Genomic DNA, 21,655 nt, shown 5'->3' on the forward strand with positions numbered 1-21,655 from the left:
AGTGGATTGAAATATTGGATATTTTTAGCTTATGTTTTTCCTAGAACCCCTGTGTGTTTTTTTTCTACCTTCACCATTAAAAACCTGAAGGAATGGTGAAAATGGGTGTCACGGGCTTTAAGGCCCAAATGAATTTTTCGGATTGTGAAGATACTTCCCCAGAGTGTGTAATTTCACCACCAAACTCTTAATCTTATCAGCAAAATTGAATATAGGACTACTTTTTCCTTTAGCATGTGGCCCCGTCTACATCTGCAGTAATAGCAACCTTTTGAACATTGATTCTCATTTCAGTGCTTGAATGGAGACAGAAGAATGTAGATGCAAGTGGAAAATAAATGTAGATTACCAAAACCAAAATGTGTAGAAGCTTGCTGAGCTCCTGACAAGTGTTTTTCTCTAGTTCAGGAAAAGTCCCTTCTTAAAATAACAAAGCAGTTGTCTCTTCTTGAAATAACGACCAGGCCCAGTCAACTCCCTGCAGATAAGCTCTTCAAAAATATTTAAAAACCCAAATTCCCTGGTGTTTCAGGGAATTTCCTCATGCAATCTAATGCATGTGAGAAACAAATTTCATACTCTCTATTTACTATTTCATACAAATTTATGCCAGGGTTTCTTTTGCTTATAGAACAAATTCAAACAACCTAGTTTCTGACATAAACAAATCAATAACATTATGTACAAACTATTTGATTTCAGTTAATAGAATTACATGTGAGATACTGACTCTTGTATCCTGCAGAAATGGAAACAAAGCAGGACTTTTTTCAAGACATAGGGATTAGTGCTGAATTCTGTATGCAACAAATACCAATTTTAGATTATGCACTGTAGACACAAAGCAGCATTGACAGAGAATTGTTCATCTGTTCTGTAGCTTCCAGATAAATTTACCACAATGACTTCAGGTAGGCCTTCAGCTTTACTGATGACAAAAAATACAAGAAATAGATAAAACCAAACCACAAATATTTCACCTTTTTCTTCTGAAGATTTATTCAAATAAAGTCAAACAATCGAATCATGAGAAAAATTCATGTTGCTAGCACAGTTTTGCATTTAGTATTTCCAGAAAAAGATCTTAAATTTAAGAGAATGAAAATAGTATTTCTTAAAGTTGTGACAAAAAGTAAGAATGGTTTACTTTGAAGATTTGCTGTTCATCTGAGGCAAAAATAAAATGTGTCTATCTATCTTTTTGAGTAAGAAGTGCCTCCCTTCCGACCAGAAGATCCAACTTAGTAAAAGTTTTAGTAATTCTCTCTTCCAACACGACCCAGATGAGCTGAAAATTAGAAAAGATACATGGCAATGTATTGACTGTAGAAACTGCAAATCATTGTTTCTCCTTTCATTGAATAAAAAGTCTTTTCTGTTTTTTACTGCTGAACCTGATTTTGCAGATACCCAACCTTATTTTACATCAATTAACCCAACAAGAGGAGCTACACATTGGGTTTCCTTATAGGGTGGCAAAGGTCTGACAGGAGGCCACATCCACTTTTTAATACATCGTTCACACTTTATATCTCTGCTATAAGCCCTTCTATTATTTTCTAAACAAATAGTCCCAGCCTGTCTCTCCTCCTGATGGAGACTGCTTTTTCATGCTGAAATCCTGGCTTTCTTAAAATCAGCAGAAGTTTTGCCACTGAATTTTAGCAGGGTCAATATTTTACTCTCATTTTTTGGTCATTTTAGTTAATGATTTCACTTGATCTCTGTATCCTGGATTATACAGCCCACTCAGCTGAACACTCGGTGTTCATTTAAGTGAAGTAGTTAACTGTGTCCTTATTTTTTCTTCCGTTTTAACAAATCAAAGTGTTTGATTTTCTCTCTGCCAACCGAGCTACGAACACTGTAACCTTAGTCTCTCCGTGCCCTGATTTGCAGTATATTGTATGCTACAGAGGTGTGGAATTGGATTAAAAGCTACAGCACGGTGCTCTGCAGATAAACCCACTGCAGGTGAGCAGTTTAATAGGATTTTAATTTGGTAACAAGGGAACAAAGACAGGAAGCCCAGAATGGGATTTTCTAGATGAAAAAAATGCTATTCGTGCTGAGAGAAGGCAACTGCAAGCTCTGTGATAAGGAATAAAGATCAAGCCAATGCTCTCTGAGCTGCACTTTTGTAGATTACAACTCACTCAGAGCATCTTCGTTACCACCACCAGTTTCAACAATTCCTAGTTCATACTATGTGCGTTTGGTTATATGGTATTTCATCTTCCACACTCCCCTTTAAGCCGGCGTGTTTAAATCTTGTATTGCCTTACTCCCCGCCTCCTGTATTTCATTATATAAAAATAACGTTTTCCTCGAGAGATGTTACCAACTTGGAATGTATTCCGCTTTCAAGATTATTAACAATTATTTTCGTGCTTCAAATTATTAAAGAAATATTCCGAAATGTGCTGTGCTGTTCAAAATAAATGGAAAAACATGGTCTCTCTGCCAAGGAGTGTGATTTGTATTTAGCATGAAGTAGGAATGGAGGACCAAAAACAGATGGGGAAGGAAAAGGAAGAATGAAGGTGACAATTGAAAGATCATGAAGGGATCTGCTGAGCCACAGACACATATTGATGCTGCTGATATCAGGGCAAGGTTGGGAAATTCTTTTCTAATTTCTGTTACCAGTCCTCCTTCTCATTTTTCCAGGGTTTCACAGCAAAACCGAGTTTTTAGCACTAATTTCAATGAGATGAGGGTGGAGGTGCGATGAACAGATTTTTTTCCCAAGCATAGCAGGCTGTAGAGAAGGCATAGAAATGCCTTGTGGGACAAGATGAAAAAGATACGGAGGTTGGTGTTGTTGGCAGAGGACAGAGTGGAGGAAGGGAACTGACGAAAGACACCGGGTCGCAGAGAGCTGCAGAGGCTGTGTGTAGTGGGGGAATAAAAAGGAAAAATTATAAAATGTACCTGTGATGCACAGAGGGATATGTCAGGCAGCAGAAATGCGGTCCAGGAAACAGCAGCGTGGCTGGTGAATGCCGCTGAGGCTGCTGAGTGTTTAGGTACCCCGCAGAACGGGTTGTGGCCGAAGGGGGATTAGTCAGGAGCAGGGACAGATGGTTGCTTGGGAGCATAATGATGATTTTTGGTGATCAAAAGCCACAGAATACAAATCCTTAGGCAATGGGAATCTATTCAGCGAATCTACAGACATGGTGATATGAACTAAGTGGTGGGTGATGGAGATGCTTTTGACAGCTGTGTTTTTCAGCAGCCTGTGGAATGAGCATTGACACCCAGAGAAGGAGCCTGCAATGGTTGAGGTGGGAGCTACCACCCGTTTGAAGGAGACAAGTAGGCAGAAGTGCTCACTCACTCTGTCACAGCTCCTGAAACCCTTTTAAGTGGCAAGTTCAAGTTTTTCAGCTCCCTCACAAACTGCAAACGCTTGAACCACAGCATCAGCAGGCTCTTACTAAGAATCTTCTTTTCATTCCATCGTTATCAGCATCTTGCACATGGACTGGTAGAATCAATCTGCTGTTGGGATATTTTATCTCCAAGCTCTTTCTGCAGTTTCCCCGTCCTTCACTGTCTCCTTCCCCAATCCATACTTTCTCTCAAGTCCTCCTACTCCCTTACTCTAACACCCCTCATCCCTCACTCTAATCACCCTTGCTCTGTTCTTGAGATCATGTGTAAAATATGCAAAACCAATACACATAACTACAGGCACATCACTTACTTACACAGACAAAACCTGGGTCAAACCCTTGTCTGCTGACAGCTGCATAAGAGCATTGTAATGGGCATAGTGGGCCATACAAAAGCCCGTATGGGCAGCACAGTGAAAGAGCATAGGAAGCAGGGCAGATATGGAATAAGATTTCTACTGTTTTCTCTCCTAATTTCTGACCATCAATGGTTTAGAGATTCCTTGCTCGTAGCCTGCACCCAGCTCAGTTTGTTTTTTGATGTTAAGGTGGTGTGGCAGGATGAGTCATTATATTTTGAAAAATAAAAAAAGCTGTCAAACATGCCCACCACATGTATAAATCATTCTTGGTTTGTCCCCTTGGTGCCTTCTTTCTCCCCTCCAATTTTCATTGCTAAGCTAGTTTTAGCATATCTTATATTTAAATACAAGAGTCCACCAAGGGTCTTTAATAAAGATGTTTTTAAAACAGTTAATTTCCAGTACTGCTCCTAGTTCATGGAAGCTGAATACATCTTGTGAATAAAATAACTATAGCAGGATCACCTCAAAAATGTAACTTTCTTCGTGAGTCTTGGTGCCATTAATATTTGTCCAGCACTAGAAAACACAGTGTTCTCTGAGACGTAAGACAAGTGCTGTTACTGAATGGAAGAGAAATCTGAAAACAGCTGAATGTCTAATTCATCACTTCTATTATGCACAGAGGCTTGATCCATATTCCCATATGTCCTTATATTTAGCCTTGTATCCTAGGAAGACTTAGAGCCTATCTTGTTTTCTATCTGTATGTCATCCCTTATGCTAGCAAGTTTGAAGCAGTGGCCTGACTGCAAGGAAGACTGGTAGAGCAGAAAGGTCTCAAGGATTTCACACTTCTGCATCTTTTGATAAAACTAACAGGTAGGTGGAGGAAAGAGAGTCTCTTAGTCCTTCCAACAGCAAGAAAAGACCACACCACGTGCTCTCTCATCCCACCAATAAATGCATGCAGCTGGTTTGTCAGCTAGCCCACAAGCTGCTCCCAACCCACCAGAACAGCGTTGCTCTTGCTTAGACCACGCTCGGGCAATCTGAAGGAGCGCCAAAAGTCTGCTGGAAACCTAAGGAAAGAACCAGGAAACTGCAGCAATGGAGAGGTGAGTAGTGTGGAGATCACCGTCCCTCGACAGGGTTGTGGAGTGGGTGAGGGCTGTGGAAGATGCTTTGTGGCCTGAGGTTTAGGTGACAATGGATACAGCTCCATGCAAACCTAGATTTCATTAGTTCTACTTTACACACATAAAAACTCCCAACCAACCAACCAACCAACCACACTCCTCCCAATCCTTCCCATTTACCCAGTTTATAAATCTTTTTTTCTGTAGTTTTCTTTAAAGTTAATGTTTATTTCACCTTGATGCCTGTGGCTGTGTCCAACGAACAACTCAGAACTCTGGGAAAATTTCATTTAATCCTAAATTATTCTGGCTCTGTGTCAAAGTCATGACAGCTGTCTGTGGAGCGTTGATGTGAGGTTGCCCCTCTGCAGAATAGCCCCAGAGATGGCTGGGCTCATAAACCCACAGAACAGGGGACTCGTTTTGCTTTGGGACCCAGAAACTTTCATCTCCCTCCTCCTCCATATGGGACAGGAAAATGTGAGCCACAAAGTCCATAAGTAGCAAATTAAACAAATGCCAGGATCCTAGGTTTAAAGAAAAACAAAAATAATTTTAACAACCTCTTCATTTGCTTATCTTCATTGCGTGTTCTTTTTTGAAAGGCTTCATTATAGTAATGAGCTAGACAAAGCAGCGGAATACCACTCATCAAATAGTACTTACAAACTTATGTACTTCCAAATATCACAGCAAAATAGGCACAAACTGCAGATTTTAAACATAAGCAAAAGCCTTTTCCCCTTATTTTAGCTAGAGAGGAAAGTGTACTTGTGTTTATTTGCTTTCCTGTTCAAGTTCTTCCCCCACATTCACTGCTACTACAAGGCTTACCAACAGCCACGTATTATCCCCATTCTCCCCTCAGATAGATTAATCATTCCACCTCTTCCTGAGCAAACCCTCCTACAGACATCTGTGTGTCTTGTATCTATGACATTAAATGGCCTACCTTGCAGCTTGGGGCATAACTGCTAAAAGTCAAGAGAGACTCACTGAGGCCACTGACTCTTGAATCATACCTTGGTTGAAAACCCTTATGATAAGGAGTAGGCCTTCTTCCATGCCATAAATCCGCATAGGAATTCATGAAGCAATTCATAACCTCTGCATCCCACAAACATGTTTACATGGACAACAACAAGGAGATACCACAATTTATATGAATGACCAAGGTTTACAGAGCTTTAAAAATGAAAAATACTGCCTCTTTTGATGTTATATGTGTCTGACAAGCTGCTGCTTCTGCTGTTCGTCCGTGAGCGTTTCTAACAGTCTTACAGGTGTTTTCAATATATTCAGTAAGAGTAAGCATGAAACAAAAGCTATCACTCCAGTTGTCCCTTGGGATGATACAAAGGGACAATTTTGAAAACGTAGTAGGCTGAAGCAGCTGCTTTCAAAAGAGGAATGCACAGGTCACAGTCCAGCCAGCGTGGCTCAGCAGCACATCCCTGAATGCCTTGGAAGAAAGACCAGTAAGGAAAAGGAGGTGCACCAGCTGACGTGAAGCTCTCTGATGGAGATATGTAGAGGTACATTTGCTGGAAAGGAGGTGGAACTGAAAGAGCTGTAAAGGTCCCATTAGCCCTGACTACTGTAGCACACTTGCTCCTTGCTGCCTTACAGCGGGGGTAACTGCACATTCCTCTGATCACACTTGGACATTCACCCATGTGGAGGCTGGGCTGGAAAAGGGTAAAAGTCAATCCTAAATTCAGAGGGGTGAGTATGCCAGCTTATTACATGTGCCAGAAGTGCCAAGCTCCAAGGCAAGAGTAAGCCCCAGACAGAAGTAAGTTTGGGTTTGGTTACTGATATGTGGTTTATTTTGTGGGGAGGCACACTGCATTAACATGACACTCACACATTTCCCTAAGTAATTGTGTGTCCTCAGTGTGGGTGCTATATATTTTGACTTCCAGGCTGCCCGTCATTCCTGCAAGAAATGCTGAGATTTAAGAAATTTCTGAAAAGCAATGACTCTGAGCACAGAACTTTTACACCAGATGTCTTGTTAACATAACGGCTTCAGCCTTGCCCACTAAAATTCAAAATACTACTGGAATAGAAACATGGGAAAGAAGGGATGTTGTTAGGTCCTATAGCCCAACATCTTAAAAAACCAAAGGTATTAAGAAAGAAGATAATAATGATCAAATTAATTGGAGCATCACAGAAAAAGATTAAAAGACATTTAAACTGAAAGAGGGTAGATTTAGATTAGATATAAGGAGGAAATTTTTTACAATGAGGGTGGTGAGGCACTGGAACAGGTTGCGCAGAGAAGTGGCAGATGCCGCATCTCTGGAAGTGTTTAGGGCCAGGTTGGATGTGGCTTTGGGCAACCTGGTGTAGTGGAAGGTGTCCCTGCCCATGGCAGGGAGGTTGGAACTAGAAGATCTTTAAGGTCCCTTCCAACGCAAACCATTCTTCAATTCTATGATTCTATGATTTTTTTACCTCTCTCATATGTGAGAATAAATTAAATCTTAGAGCTACTGAAGTATAGTGGGAAGACTGTCATAAATGGAGTGAAAATATCGTTTGTAACTAGTTTAAGCAAGGCTCAGCAAAGGAAGGGATGCTCTTCGTCAGTTGTGTTCCCAACTACTGACAACTGTGGAAAAGGGAAGCAATTCATTATACTCTTCTTGTGGTGGAAAGAGGGAAAAGGATTTCATCATGGGGAATTTCAATAAACATTATGCTTCCAGTGCTGTCGTTGGAATTCATTCCTAATTTCCTCATTGCCCAAAATAGTGCATGTGACATTGGAGAGTTTTGTGCAGAACTCCGCTGGAGAGAGAGAAAGGAATGATTATTTTATTATTACTGTAATGCAGCAGCTGATGGACAAGGGACGCGACTATGCTATGTTCCCTGCAGACACAGAACAAAACTCGAATCCTGCTCCAGAGAGTTTGCAATCTAGATATAAGGCAAAAGGTAGCAGCTAGATGCAGAAAGGGGTGTGCACATACGTGCACAAACACCGGCATCAGCGGGGGAAGAATACTGAAGACTACAAAAGGCAACGACCTTAACATACCCCTTTGTTAGGTCTTTGTAGGAAACACATGAAAGTATGGTTTTGAAGGGGAATTTCAAAGACTACAATGAGGTTTTCTTTGGCTATTTGTGTGAAGACTCATCTGACAGAAGAGGGAAAAAATATGAAGGTGCTCCTTTGAAAATCTAAAAAGCAGTTCATGCAGTTTAGGGTCAGATGCTGCTCACAGGAGATGGTGCATTTCTGCAGAGTGAATAATAGAAAGAGAGCCTCTGAGAGGTTTTACCAATGAGGAGAGAGGCAGGTAGGGTTGATGCAATAAAGAAATGGAAGAGACTGAACTGATTCAAGACATGGTTGTACCACTTCGAGCCACTTTGAGTGAATGTGACTGCACAGTCCCTTCACTCCTCCTGCCTTGCACTGGTGTGGGATGGATCTGATGCTTGACAGCCCAGATCCCTAAAACAGAGAGAAAACTAACCCAGCTAAAGGAATGACTAGTTTTCAGTCAGTTTATCACCTTAAACAGGCTTGCTGCTGGCTAGGCAAGCACTCATGTCAGTGCAAGGTATAAGGAAAAGAAAGGAGCATCTAGCTGTAGTCAGAGGAACTAACTGCCTTTTTGGCAAGTAGTTATCGCAGTGGCTCTGCTCTGGCTGAATTATGCGGGAAGAACTTGAAGGACTGGGAGCTATCACTTAAGAGATCTGGAATTTTTCTGGTTTGGGATATTAGTAGCCCCAGCTCTCCATCACACCCTTCTGCTGGGTTATGCAGCTCTTGTAGGGAGGGAGAGCAGAAGTTCACACACCTCAGGCAGCTGTTCCCCATATTTCCACAAACGACGGCTTCTGCCAAAAGAGGGAGTCCTGCCCTTCCCACCATCTCCAGCTGCATACTCCTACTTTCCTCCCTTCTGCTTGTCCTAGACTTTGGATCAGAAAACAAATCCGATTGGAAACCAGGCATGTAATTTCCCTGATCTGACTAGCCACATCACTCGGTGAACAGTGCTGCTTGATGCCAGGAATGGAGCAGGCGGAAGCAATGCCCCTCTTCACTGTAGCTTGAATTTATGTCAGGTAAAATGATTTGGTGCCTCTGCCATCTCAGGGCACAGAAGGACGTGTCAGATGAGAGTCACAAAGATCCTACTTACCAAAACTGTCTGCATAGTTGAGTGTTATAACCTTGCCTACTGCATTCAGTAGGAAATTCCATCTCAACTGGAAATCCATTGCCCATTTTCTAAACTCCTCTTTACTCCTGCTTGGCTGCAGATAGAGAAAAAAAATTGCTTTAGGATAAAGTTGGTTAAAAGAATTCCTTATTGTGTTACAGAGTATTTCCCCGTACGAACTGCATACAAAGGTGGAACAAGCAGTTATTTTGTTAGAATCCCAAAATAACTTAGGTTGAAAGGAATCTTTGGACATCATCTAATCCAATCTCTTGCTCAAAGCATGGTCAGCTTAGTTCAGGCGTTGTCCAGCCAAGTTCTGAATATCTCCAGGATGGAGATTCCACAGCTTTTCCAGGAATCCCTTCCCATGCTTAACTACTCTCATGGTAATTTGTTTTTCCTTTTTATCTGTTCGAAATTCTCTTCGCTGCAACTTGTGTCTATTGCCTTATGCCCTATAACTGTGAACCCCCAGGAAAACTCCTGCTCCATCTTCTCTGTACCATCCGGTGTGGTAGCTGAGGGTTCTCATTAGGTCTCATGCACCATGAGATGAAGGCACTGCGGAACTGCAAAGTACTATTCTTAGTTCAAAAAAAAAAAAAAATTAGGAAATAATCAAGCTAAAGAAGTACTGTTTGCCTTGCTTCTTTAGAAAGGGAAAAAAAACCCCACCTTTACCACCTCCCAAACCCAAGTTAATTGGTCTGGCAACCAACTGAATGCAGTGGTACCATCAAGCTACTGCTAATTCTGAATCAGTGACGGAACAGGGGTAGTAGAGTTGGTAACATCTGGAAAGGTGCATAGGCGAGGATGATCGTACTTGAATCTTTCACAAGAGCTAGAGACCTTGTACTAGAAATTGCCACACTCCTACTACCTGTTAAAAGTCAACAAGTTCTTGAATCAACAGTTTCAGGAATCATTAAATGTTCTCTTCATTTTTGCTAACATTTTTCTTCTGAATTTTGGTTTATTAGGGACTGTTATATTATGTGTCTACGAAATGAGAGCAGATACTGAAACCACCCAAGTGGATCTATGAGCAGAAATATGCTTGTAGTTGTTTGCACAGATGGAATTTTTGTATGCCAATTAATTCCCTTTTTTCTGCAGCACGCATAAATTGTATTTATGCAAATCTGCAGTCTGGTCAGGTTGCTAGTGTACAGTGTAGCTCCCGCAGGCTACTGACAGTCAGCATGTAGCAGGATAAAGGATGTGACCACTTTTTTCTTTTCTGAAATTATTAAATTAATTTTCTACCTGAATGATGAAAGTCTGAATATTTGAAGACACACAGTTCAGGAGAAACCGAATATCTGTGGAAGGTGCCAGCAAAGACACTAAGTCGTTCAAACCTATGAAATATAGAAGGAAGATCATTACTTGAAGTGATTGTCTTGCTTTTTGATTCGTTTACGCCGTTTTTAGCTTTTTTTTTCTTTTATCTTTAGCTTAAAATATATTAAGACATCTGTTTATAGCATTTTGATTAGCATCATTATATTCCATTAGTGAGGAATAGTACCCTACTTTGAAACCAGTCAGAATTCGTGATTCTGTCAATTTCCACCATATCTACACTGACCTAGTCATCATGGCATAGGTGGCATGAATAAACACTTCCAATGTGAAAGATGGAATTTGGTTATATGCAATACCAACTTACTTATCTGAGATTTTATGTGGTTGAGAAAAAAAATATCTTGGTTTATCGGTTCGGAGCAGAAAACAATTTTAAAACAATAACAGAAAATGCAGAATATTCTGAAGACCAACAGAAACATATATAATATTGCCACATATCTGTGCAGCTGTTCGCCCAAAAGGTTAGAACGTACCACCCAGTGCCAAAAGGTACATCATTATGGCATCTCTCTGAGTTTATACCCTTCTAACTGAGACATCTTCCTTCAAGAAGGCATATAGATAGGATCTGTGAAACTTTGCTTATTATGAATAACAATTTGGAAAAGCAATGAAAACAGAGAATACACCTCGGAAAGGATAAGATCATCATTAACATAATGAGCAAATGTAATAAAAGCGTTCTGCGTAGTGTTTTTGATTTTAAGCCATATATAAATATTATTTAAATGGTTCTGCTGATGGTTCTGTGAAGAAGGCAAATTATTATTCCCACTGAAAGCAGTCATGGAAAGGCTGTGGTGCATCCCTTGTCAGCGAGCAAGTCAGTGACAGGCCAGGAACAAAGAGCTGAGGTTTCCCCCTGTCAGTTCCATGCACAACTTGCCTGTCTCTTGCTAATAACTTAAATGGCAGCCCACTAATCTAAAAATTAATTTGCCGTTATGTTCCCATCCTTTTTCATTAAGCTGGCAAGTGCATTATGTCATGGCTGCATGCAAACTGTATTTTACTGTTTACAGCAGCGCATCAATTCCACAGGCTGCAATACAGTGAAAGGACACGAAACCTGAAAGGCCCATAGTCCTCGCTCAGTTCATCATACAATATTTTAAAATCTGGCCAGAAGAAATGATTTTGTGTACTTTGATAAATAACAGAGGAAAATGTGAAATACAACTCTTGGAAACTTCTTTCTTGTTGAAGAAAAAGGTAAAAAATTAGTATCCCTGTTTGTCCACCTTCTTCTAGAAGATACATCATTTAGTAACACAAACACCACTCTTGCTGCCATAGAAAGCTTTAAGAGAGAGTCAAGAACGGAAAGCCTTTCATTCTTAACCTTTAAAGTCAAAAGGGTAATATTACATGCTCCATTCTCAATTTTACTGGCTCTTTTCCAGTACTTCGGGTTACAGCAAGCCTGTAATTCCCATTAGGGCAGATACCATGAACAAACAAGAGGAAATGCTGGAGCTTGAACAATGGCAAGCAAGGGCTTAAGTGGATAGACAAAATATAACACACAAAAGAAAATTACATTTGAGTTCTAGGCCATTCTGCAGCTCCCTTGGTTTCCTAGACTCCACTTGAAAGAGGTTTCCAGGCACATCCAGAAATCCCTGATTGATGACAGCACGCAAGTTTGATTGCAGAACAGTGACTTTGCTGTTGCTGTTCAAGACTGTTCTCATTGTCTATAGATAATAAGAAAACAGTTAATGCCTTTCACTTTCTCAAACCCTGAACTAAGTCAAAAAGCTTCCATTCTTCAATACTAAACTTTATATAACCAGTCTCCAAACTGGGAAAAAAAAATAATCAAAGGAGATGAATCTTAAGTCGTCTTCAAGGGTTTTTTGTTATGGGAGATATTCTTTTCAATGACACTCTGTGATGGAGCAGACAAGGCTAACATGCTTGAAGTATTTGGGCAATTGACTGGGCAGTTGGTTTTGCATAGAGTTATTGTAGTTAGGCCAAATAATGGTATTTTGTCTAAAACATGGAATGGTGTATCATGGCTGACTTTCCCTTGATGTTACCTGTCCTTAGTACATGTCTCAATACAATTCAAAGGTAAATTTTCTGAGGTTGCCCAAACCTTTGAGAAGGTAAAAATAATATAAGAAATATAGTATTAGTTAAAATAATATTAGTTGGGATTTTATCCCATTTATCTGCTTACGAGTAATTTGTGAATGAATCTGGCTTAACATTTGTCTCAAAAAGTGTTACTCACATAGATATTGCAATCAATTTTAAGCCTAATATTTGATCCTCATCTCTTCACTTTTTTTTTTTTAATTTAATTGCTAATATCAAGCAGTATTGCTTCAGATTCTTGATGAAATTATGAAAATGGTGAAGGAAATTAAACTTAAACCTGTTAAAATTTGTTAATCCATACATTCAGTCTCTCACTTCCATACTGAAATCAGTAAGATCCTAAAGCCTTTGTTGAATTTTGGGCCTTTATATGAATAATCCGTGTCCATTTTGGCCTTCCAGAGTAGAATAATTCTTGTAAACTTCATAAAAACTTCAGGATTCATAAACACTTTAACCAGTCCCATTCACCAGGTGCTTACTATGGTTTTGCAAACTGCAGTGAATGCAGCTGCCCGTTTGTTTGCAAACATAATTCCCAATCTGGCCATTTTTCAACATACTGCTAGCTTTACTGAAATGCCAAAAGTGCTCTGATTCTCACTTGGTAATCCCCTTCAGCTGAGTTAAAGACAAAGTCTTTTCTCTTATTTTACTTGGAGTTTGCAGTGTCAGAAGAAGAGCTGCTGCTTGCAACAGGAACACATGACCAGGAGGCTAGGAGGTCCCAGGAGCAACACCTTCAGCACGCTGCTAGAGCCCGACTCCGTGCCCCAGTGTTTTAGCCCAGTCCCTTCAGCTGTTGCACTTCGCTACGCTAAATATAATTCTCTAAATGGTTGAGAGCCAGCTCTGACAACACTTGAATACAACTTACCAGAGGCAGGAATCAGCCTCAAGAAATGACAAGCAGCATATTCACATTCTTTTCTCGCAGGGAATTGACACCTTTTTATGCTCTAATTACTTCTGCATGCCCAGGTAGTAGCAGCTGTCAGCCTGCTTTATCTACACAGGATGGGAAAGTTACTTTTTTTTTCTTTTGAATGCTGATCCCACCAAAATTATTCCTATTTTCTCACCAGGTGGCTAAATGATTACAAAGTACTCTTCTACAAGGGACAGTGTGGTTACACCATTAGGAGGCTGCAGCTGCACAGCTCCTCCATAGTGCTTCTCATTAGGAGCACTGACACCTGCTTTGACCATCAGTCTCCAATTGAAATTCAATGTGCATTTTAGAGAAAAATGAGAAGGATGATTAGAAATATCAAATTACTCCAATGTAAGAAGATTGAATAAACTTCAACTTCAGATAGAAATAACTGAGGAAGGATAAGATGAAGGTTTGCAGGAAGAATTGCATGAAGAAGGGCAGAAATTTTAAAGCTAATAAAAGAAAGTACATACAAAAGCACTCAAACCCTGGAACTCACTATGCCAAGATGTTGTGGATGCCAAAATCAAGATATTAAATACCAAGATGTGGATACAACCTTCATCTCAGATTCCTGGAAGCCAGGAGAGTACAATGGAGAAGAAGTGAGGTATCATTACTCATACCCACTTCACGTGACCATCTCATGAGGGCCATCAAGGGAAATGCGACATGGGTCCACATAAGCTGAGAATCAGGTCTGGCTGACTGAAACACTCAACAGTGCTTTCTGAAGGACATCTGCCTCCCCACTAAGCATTTGTGTGTTTCTCACAACCTGAAAATTTTAAACACCTATGCTATTCAGCTAACCATCTTCTGGTGTGCATTGGACAGGGGGGTGCATTTGCAGGAGAATGTTTAGCTGGTATTTGTTTCCTTCTCTGTTTCACTGAAGCTTAGTATCCATGGCTTTGGTGAAATCTCTAACAGAAGTTGTAATAGAGGCTATGTGACCACTGAAAGACTACGGGGCTGCTCATTTACAAGACTTACATGATTTCACTCATTGAAACCATTGTTTTTAAATTGCCGATGGGACTAATCATCAGGTACACTGGAACTCCTTTGCCCTTCCCTTGTATTTTAAAGAGGCTCTAGAGAAGTTGCAAACATCATTTACTTGTGAGAACTGTGCCAAGAGCTCATTTAGCATGAACGAGAACCATGCGCAGAATGTGCTCAGCTGTAAGAGTAGATCTGACCCCGATTCTCAGGTCTGGAGGTTCATTTTGTGCCGGTTAAACAGCATAAAGGGGATGTAGAGCAGCCAGAGGCTGACACTAGAGAGCTCCTCCCAACTAGGCTGAAATTCTCTTGCCTTAAATCTTGAGGGCGTAAATTCAATGTTGACTCTCTACGACTTTTCTGCACATTAGGAATAGGCAGAGAAGTAAATAGCTGCAACCAGCCCCTTGACATTGCAGCTCGAGCACAAGAAGGATGATCTAAAGTCTGAGTACGCAAATCAAACGCAAATGACTGGGAATAGCTGGCACTTGCAGTCTTCCTGGATCATGTTCTTCAATGCGTAAGAAGCACTATTCAGAAGCACATAAAGCTGAGCTTTTCAAGTATTTAGCATCTCCAAGGGCTGCTGCAGAAAATGGAAACTGCCAGTGCTCAGCACCTCACAGAACTCAACCTTTTGCCTGTGTTAGCTCACCTATGCATGTTTGTGCATTACTATGATTTTTTAAAACTTTTTTTAAATAAGATGTGTCATTTATGTGTTGCTGATGATGAGTTTTCCCATAAAAAGAAGCTACATTTATTAAGGAAGAATGTGACATTGCCATGCAGTTCATGAGGCCATAGTTCCCTTCCTCCCTCCCCTTTATTGTGGGGACACAATGTAGTGATTTAAGCCAGGCGGCATGTTGAGAGAATCTTGTACTTGTTGTTTGAAGGAGAGGAAACAATATACCACATGTTCTCTTCTGCTTTCTTCCCCATTCGTGACCTCTCTGTTCTGTTGTGGCCCAGAACACATCAAAACCCAAGGTTTTGGAAATATCCAAGGACACCAATGGAAGGAAAGTTGCAGGCAAGGTACAGCCCCTCATAATAACGCAGCACTGAATGAAACAATTTACTTCATAGTGTTCAAAGGGTTAAAAATGTAGCTCCTGGATGCATCTCCTTTGTCACTGTGGCTGAGAAGAATGATGCTGTGGATCAAAAAGCAGGCAGAGATAAACATTGCTAGATTTTATCTCTTTCTTCCCAAAGAAAAAAGCCAATCTGAATGATGACCGTAAGAAGGAAAACTCAGAGGCTGCTTCCCTGCAGTGCTCCTTCCAGCACTGTCCTGTCAGAGGATAGAGAAGATTTTGCCAGCTGATCCTCAAAATCCATGAAAAGGTCTTGTGCCCCTACAGACCTCACATCCTGCTCCCTGATCATGCAGCTTCTCTGCAGCTGGCATATCAGCGATTTCCCCCATGCGGGCTGCTGCAGCACTCGTCAGAAAGAATGATCAGGACGTTATGTAAAATCAATTTTAGAATAACTCCAGCACGTGCTATCTGACTGGCTTTTGCATGGCTGGGAGAAGATACTGGAAACTTTCATCTGACCCTTCCAGCTGCTGCATTCTCCTCTCCATGGGGGCCATTGATCATATCTCGAGGCTTTTATAGAATCCAGAGGGAGGAAAAGGCCTCATCAGCATACTTACAATGTGGGAAGAGATGGGTAGGAGGGTGAGAATTACTTGGACCACGGTCAGTATACAGCTAAGAACACCTGTGCTGCTGCTGTTGTCCTACAATGGAGCATCTCATAAATAGTCCAAACTGCTTGAGTAAATGAGATGCCCATTTTTTTTTTGTTTCATGGATTCTGGAACATACCTTGATGATGCTAGAAAGGTCTGTCTTTCTCTTGAGTCTTTTTGTAAAAACTTTAACTTCTGTTAAAGAAAAAGAGGCAGATGTTTCGTATTGTTAATATCTTACCGTCTAAAAGACAATAATGAAAACAGATCTCTTAAGTTAGAAAGTAGCTCCTTAGAGGAGCAACGGGCTAGCAGAGGGGTCCACAGGGGCACTGAGCCAGGGGCACTGGCCAGACTGAGGACCCTCGCCGTTTAAAGCCTGCAAGTAGAAACTGCCCAGGTCACCACTCTTCTTTCACCGCAAATCTGTTAACCCATGACACACAGGAAAAATACTTCCAATATTTTTTTACATTAAATACTTCTTGATCAGGACTAATACTCTTTTACATGTATGGTTTAAGGTGAATGAAAGCAACATTAATTCTAAACCTCCTATATTTTATGCAGAGGGTTTACATCTCCACCTTTATGTATCTGTAATTCTGCAGCACTGTTAATAGGAGTTGGTTTCTTTTGTTCTATTTTCTCTTGTTTATAATGTGTTGTAATTATGACCAGCATGGTCCAAGAATATCTTTTTTAGCAATAAAATATAAAATGATTGATTCTTAGTTGTCGGGGAAGTTTCCTGGCTGCTACATGGGAAGCACCTGTGCCTTGTCGAGACAGGTGCTGCGAGTCACGTTGGCCAGCTGGAGACCACGTGACCTATGGGAGGCTTAAAGGTGGGGCACTCCCCTCAGGGAGGGGGGCAGTTCCCTCCTGGGTACTGGAGTGGTAGGAGCCCTTGGAGAGCGGTGTATTGGAGCTCTTGGTTGAATAGCCTTCTGATTGAGAGAGCAGTGAGTTGAGGCTCTCTGTTGGATAGCCTTCGATTGGGTCTATTAGGATTGAGACCCTTAAGAGTTGAGATGAAGCCTTCTGATATATGAGGGGAATCACAACGGCCTTCTGGGTTGTGATTCCTGAAGATGAGATACCAGCAGTCCACGACACTTAGTTACAGGAAAATTGAGTATAAAGCAACTTACAAACTTCTGTAGACAGGCAATGGTTTTTCAAGTGAAAAATTTCTGTTTCCCTGAAGTTTATACAAGCCCAAAAGACCAGGAGGTATATCCAAAGGGTTGCATCTGATTAATTACATATACTTCCACAAACACATGTTAAAATAGATTACTAAATTTACTCTGTCAAGCAATCAAATGTAAGAAATGCCAGAACTAAGACTGTCTGCAAGTCTTCCTTGAGCATATGAGTGCTAATAGAATCTTTTGTCTACACAGGAGCCCTGCTTTTCCACTGAGGAGTTTGCTGTTCACTCAACTGAGTTGCTCACTGCAACTGAGCAGCATTACGTTTTAGCCAGAATCTTCAGCATCATATATAAATATCTGTGTGTATGTATGTACATACATATTTACAAACACACACGTATTCACACACCTTTGTATAGTACAGATTTTTTCAAATCCTCCTCTAATGACACAGTCATAATTTCTCTATGGGACTATGGCTTTTTTTCCCCTTTATACTGTATTGCGCTATAGCCGTTAATTAATCTGCCTAAAACCACTTGCAAGGTGAAGAGGTAGAACAATACCTAAATTTCAGAGGGCAGACTGCATATTATTCAGTCATCTACACAGCCGAAGTGATCATGGCAAGAGACAGATCTTTAAAAGGATTCAAATACACTTTAATTTACCATGAATTGGGAATAATTTTGGCTTAAATTTGTTCTCACACATTATCTGAGACTATTTTTAACTATATCCTAACTCACTCTAGTCCCCACTACTAAGGAAGTTACATCAGTTAAAAAAGTGTTTGAAATAATTTCTGTAAGAGTCTTGTAACACAATCTTCTCTGCAGTTTAAGCAAATATTATTTTATGAAAATCTCTCTGTTACTGAAACATACCTTTAGATTTGGATGTTTGGAGTGGTACTGGAAAGCCTTTCAAAGCAGTAAGCAGACAAATTTCAAGATTTTTAGCGAAAAAAGTGATTGAATTCATGTAGTGCACAGGCATATCCTCCAGGAAATCGTGAAATAGGATGCTCTCTATTTCCTAGAATACAAATTCATGGACCTACACATAATTGGGGTACTACAGATATTTACAGCAGCATAAACCAAAATTGTATTGATAGTTTAAATGTAAATGTAAACAAGTCCCTTTTTTTTTCTTCCAATTAACCAATAGCTAAGCTCTGGAGTCCCCAACACAAGAAGGACATGTAGCTGCTGGAGCGGGTCCAGAGGAGGGCCATGAAGATGATCCGAGGGCTGGAGCACCTCTGCTATGAAGACAGGCTGAGAGAGTTGGGGCTGTTCAGCCTAGAGAAGAGAAGGCTCTGGGGTGATCTTATTGAAGCTTTCCAGTACTTAAAGGGGGCCTACAGGAAACCTGGAGAGGGACTTTTTACAAGGGCGTGTAGTGATAAGACAAGGGGCAATGACTTTAAATTGAAAATTGAAAGAGGGCAGATCTAGATTCGAAATAAGGAAGAAATTTTTCACTCAGATGGTGGTGAGGTACTGGAACATGTTGCGCAGAGGAGTTGTAGGTGCCCCATCCCTGGAAGTGTTCAAGGCCAGGTTGGATGAGGCTTTGGGCAAGCTGGTGTAGTGGAGGGTTTCCCTGACCATGGCAGGGAGGTTGGAACTAGATGTTCTTTAAGGTCCCTTCCAACCCTAACCATTCTATGATTCTATGATTCTATGATTCTATGATTCTACATTTATTAGCAGAAGGAAAAAGATTCTAACAATAAATGTAATTTCCTGAATTAGTTACTAGGCACTACTTAATAACCTGCTGTAAATAAGAGGTAAATTATTTTGATCAGAAAACTGTGTATTTCTACGTGGAATGTCACCAAGAAATGTAATACTGTTCTGTAAAGAAAAATAACTCTTGTAATTTGGAAAACCATTATCTGTCAAAATTTCAGTCACATAACCTCATGCTAGAACCACAAATGACATTTATAACAGTATACTCCATTGATATCAGGGACTTTCAAAGGAATATATAGCAGCTAAATGGAAGTTATCTCAAATTCCACTGGTTCCTTAAAAAATGCCAAAGAAGCCAAAGAACGCACTTGAGGTACAAATGAAAATCCCATTGTACAGCACACAAGAAACAGCTGGCCCTTGTCCTCGGGTAGAACTACCAAAAAGACACAAACACGTAATAACACAATTACAACAAAAAAGTGTGTCTACGGTACCTTGAATAGCTGCCTGTCATAGCTGTTGAACAGCTGGCATGCATCTGGCAAGGACATTAGTGTTATTTTTTCAGGCTGCAGAGACCTCCAGAATGACTTGATACAGCCTTCCACCTGTTGCACAAAGTCCTTTATGAATTTTCACTGATTTTACACTTATGAAATGTGAAGCGTAATTCTGTAAAACAACACACATAGGCACAGAAGCAAAAGAAGAACCGTGGAGCTGGGCTCTTTGTCTGGGCCCATTCTGGCCAGGCTCCAGCACAAGTGGAAGCATCATGGAGCAACAAGCTGAACCTCACAAGGCAGTGTAAGAAAGAGAGAAACAAGGAATTGTTCCATGGACATGTAGGTATAATGAAAGATACGTGTCCATGGCCTTGTGTTTTGTGCTGGGCTCAGACCTGTTGATGTGCCAGGAGCGCTCTGGATTTGCCTACCCACTCAGATTCTCAGAGCATGTGTTAATTAGGAATTCCCGAATAATTTGACTGAATGTTCCTTTTGTTTATAAATTACTACCTACCTTAGATCAAACCATCAAGTAAATAAGCTATGCAGAAAGAATTCTATCCTTACAGTTGTTTGCTGTCGTCAGAATGAGTGTTATTCAAGCAAAGGCATACCTTGTCAAGCTCACTCATTCTCACCATACGTAAAATATCTTGACAGTGGCTGTAGTACTCATTGGCAAGCAGTACAACCTGGAAAGGGTGACCAAAAAGAGGGTACAAAAAGAGCACAGAGGCAAAGAGCTAACTCGCTTGCTGACCAAATGCGTAAACGTACCCCTTCGTAGGAGTATTTCTTCCCAAGCTCTTGCTCCAAAAGATAGTATCTGCTGAATTGAGGCCAAGGGTGCTGAAATCTCTCTTGTTCAGTCTTCAGATAAATGATAGATGGAGAATAGTGCAAATTCTTGCTCTCAATGCATCAGAATTTATTTTGAAAAATAATAAAAAAAAATCCCAATTATCTTGTCAGTTCTGTTAAAGGCATTAAGTATTTTCTTGAAATTGTATAACATCATTGTTACTAAGATGTATTTCTTCAGAGGAATGCTTGTCCTTTTTTTCAGAAAGTAGGGTTGAATGAAAGAAACAAGCATGGCAGACTAAATATTTAAATCCTAAATGGTACATTAATTTATTTTATTTTCAAAACCATGTGAATGCTATACACATATATTTTCTATAGCACTTGTGTCACAGTTGTAACCTTCTAAATAAGGCTGTAGACAGCTGGGTCTATAACAGCAGTGGGGATAACAGCACATTTCTCGTCAGCTGTCATTACTTCCACTTCAGTGCACTCATTGCCACACCCAAGTGCTCTGTAAAAATAAGTCAAAATATCCAATCTCTCCTTTTTGTCCTCACTTTGGTCCACGTAAGTTTGTTGCTCTTGCTCTCCTGGCTGACTTCCAACGACGCCGGTGCCAAGCCAGCCCCTAACAGCGTGCTTGTGGGAGAACCAGCACAGGTTAGCTTCCCATCCGCCCTTGTCGGTCAGAAGGGGTTGCGCTCTTTTTTCTTAATCATCTGTTACCGTGGGCCTCGGGCGAGTTACCATGGGCTAACTCCCTTAATATTGAAAACCTGGACTGTCAGCCACAATTTCCACTCTCAGTACAGATAAAGTTATTTGATTCGACGTTAAGACGACAAAAATATTTAGCTACCAGGTGAAGGAGGAGTGGGGGAAGTAAGCGTTTGGTGAGATTACACAGACAAAGATTATTTTGAAGAAGATGATGGGTTAACTCTATTTCATCAGAACGTATTATATAGCAGTTCTAATTAAACACACAGAGAGACATTTTGTTATAAGTCTAATGTATCTGAAACTCACTGTTCTTTCTTCTGGGCTATTGCTCTTGTAACCAGCTGCATCTTCAGAACTGCAGGCATTTCCACTGTGGTAAAATACACAACAGAAGAAAAAAAAAAAACCAACAAACTTTAAAAAGCCCATCAATTTATTCTGTGTTTAGTAAGAAAACGAGCTCAAACTGGATGGAGTGCACTAGGCTGGAGCACTGTGTTTGGGAAACAAACCCCACTCTCTTTCCTGTCATTCAGCAGTCCCATGATTTTCTAATGAGTC

At 40.6% G+C, this 21,655-nt stretch overlaps 1 protein-coding gene across 1 annotated transcript in view; it reads right to left on the reverse strand.

Moving 5' to 3' along the window:
- Positions 1-5,109: 5,109 nt before the first annotated feature.
- RFX8 (regulatory factor X8) overlaps positions 5,110-21,655 on the reverse strand; it is a 33,012-nt gene continuing 16,466 nt past the window's right edge. The window contains exons 6-15 of the mRNA XM_086610134.1: positions 21,401-21,464; positions 20,339-20,473; positions 20,176-20,253; positions 19,547-19,660; positions 18,228-18,378; positions 16,317-16,375; positions 11,956-12,112; positions 10,311-10,405; positions 9,018-9,132; positions 5,110-5,369 (exon numbers count right to left, since the gene is read on the reverse strand). Coding sequence (XP_086466260.1) covers positions 5,110-5,369; positions 9,018-9,132; positions 10,311-10,405; positions 11,956-12,112; positions 16,317-16,375; positions 18,228-18,378; positions 19,547-19,660; positions 20,176-20,253; positions 20,339-20,473; positions 21,401-21,464 — 1,228 coding nt within the window. The remainder of the gene's footprint in view (positions 5,370-9,017; positions 9,133-10,310; positions 10,406-11,955; positions 12,113-16,316; positions 16,376-18,227; positions 18,379-19,546; positions 19,661-20,175; positions 20,254-20,338; positions 20,474-21,400; positions 21,465-21,655) is intronic.

This window comes from Tauraco erythrolophus, chromosome 1, assembly GCF_009769465.1.
Source record: "Tauraco erythrolophus isolate bTauEry1 chromosome 1, bTauEry1.pri, whole genome shotgun sequence".
Taxonomy (NCBI): Eukaryota; Metazoa; Chordata; class Aves; order Musophagiformes; family Musophagidae; genus Tauraco; species Tauraco erythrolophus.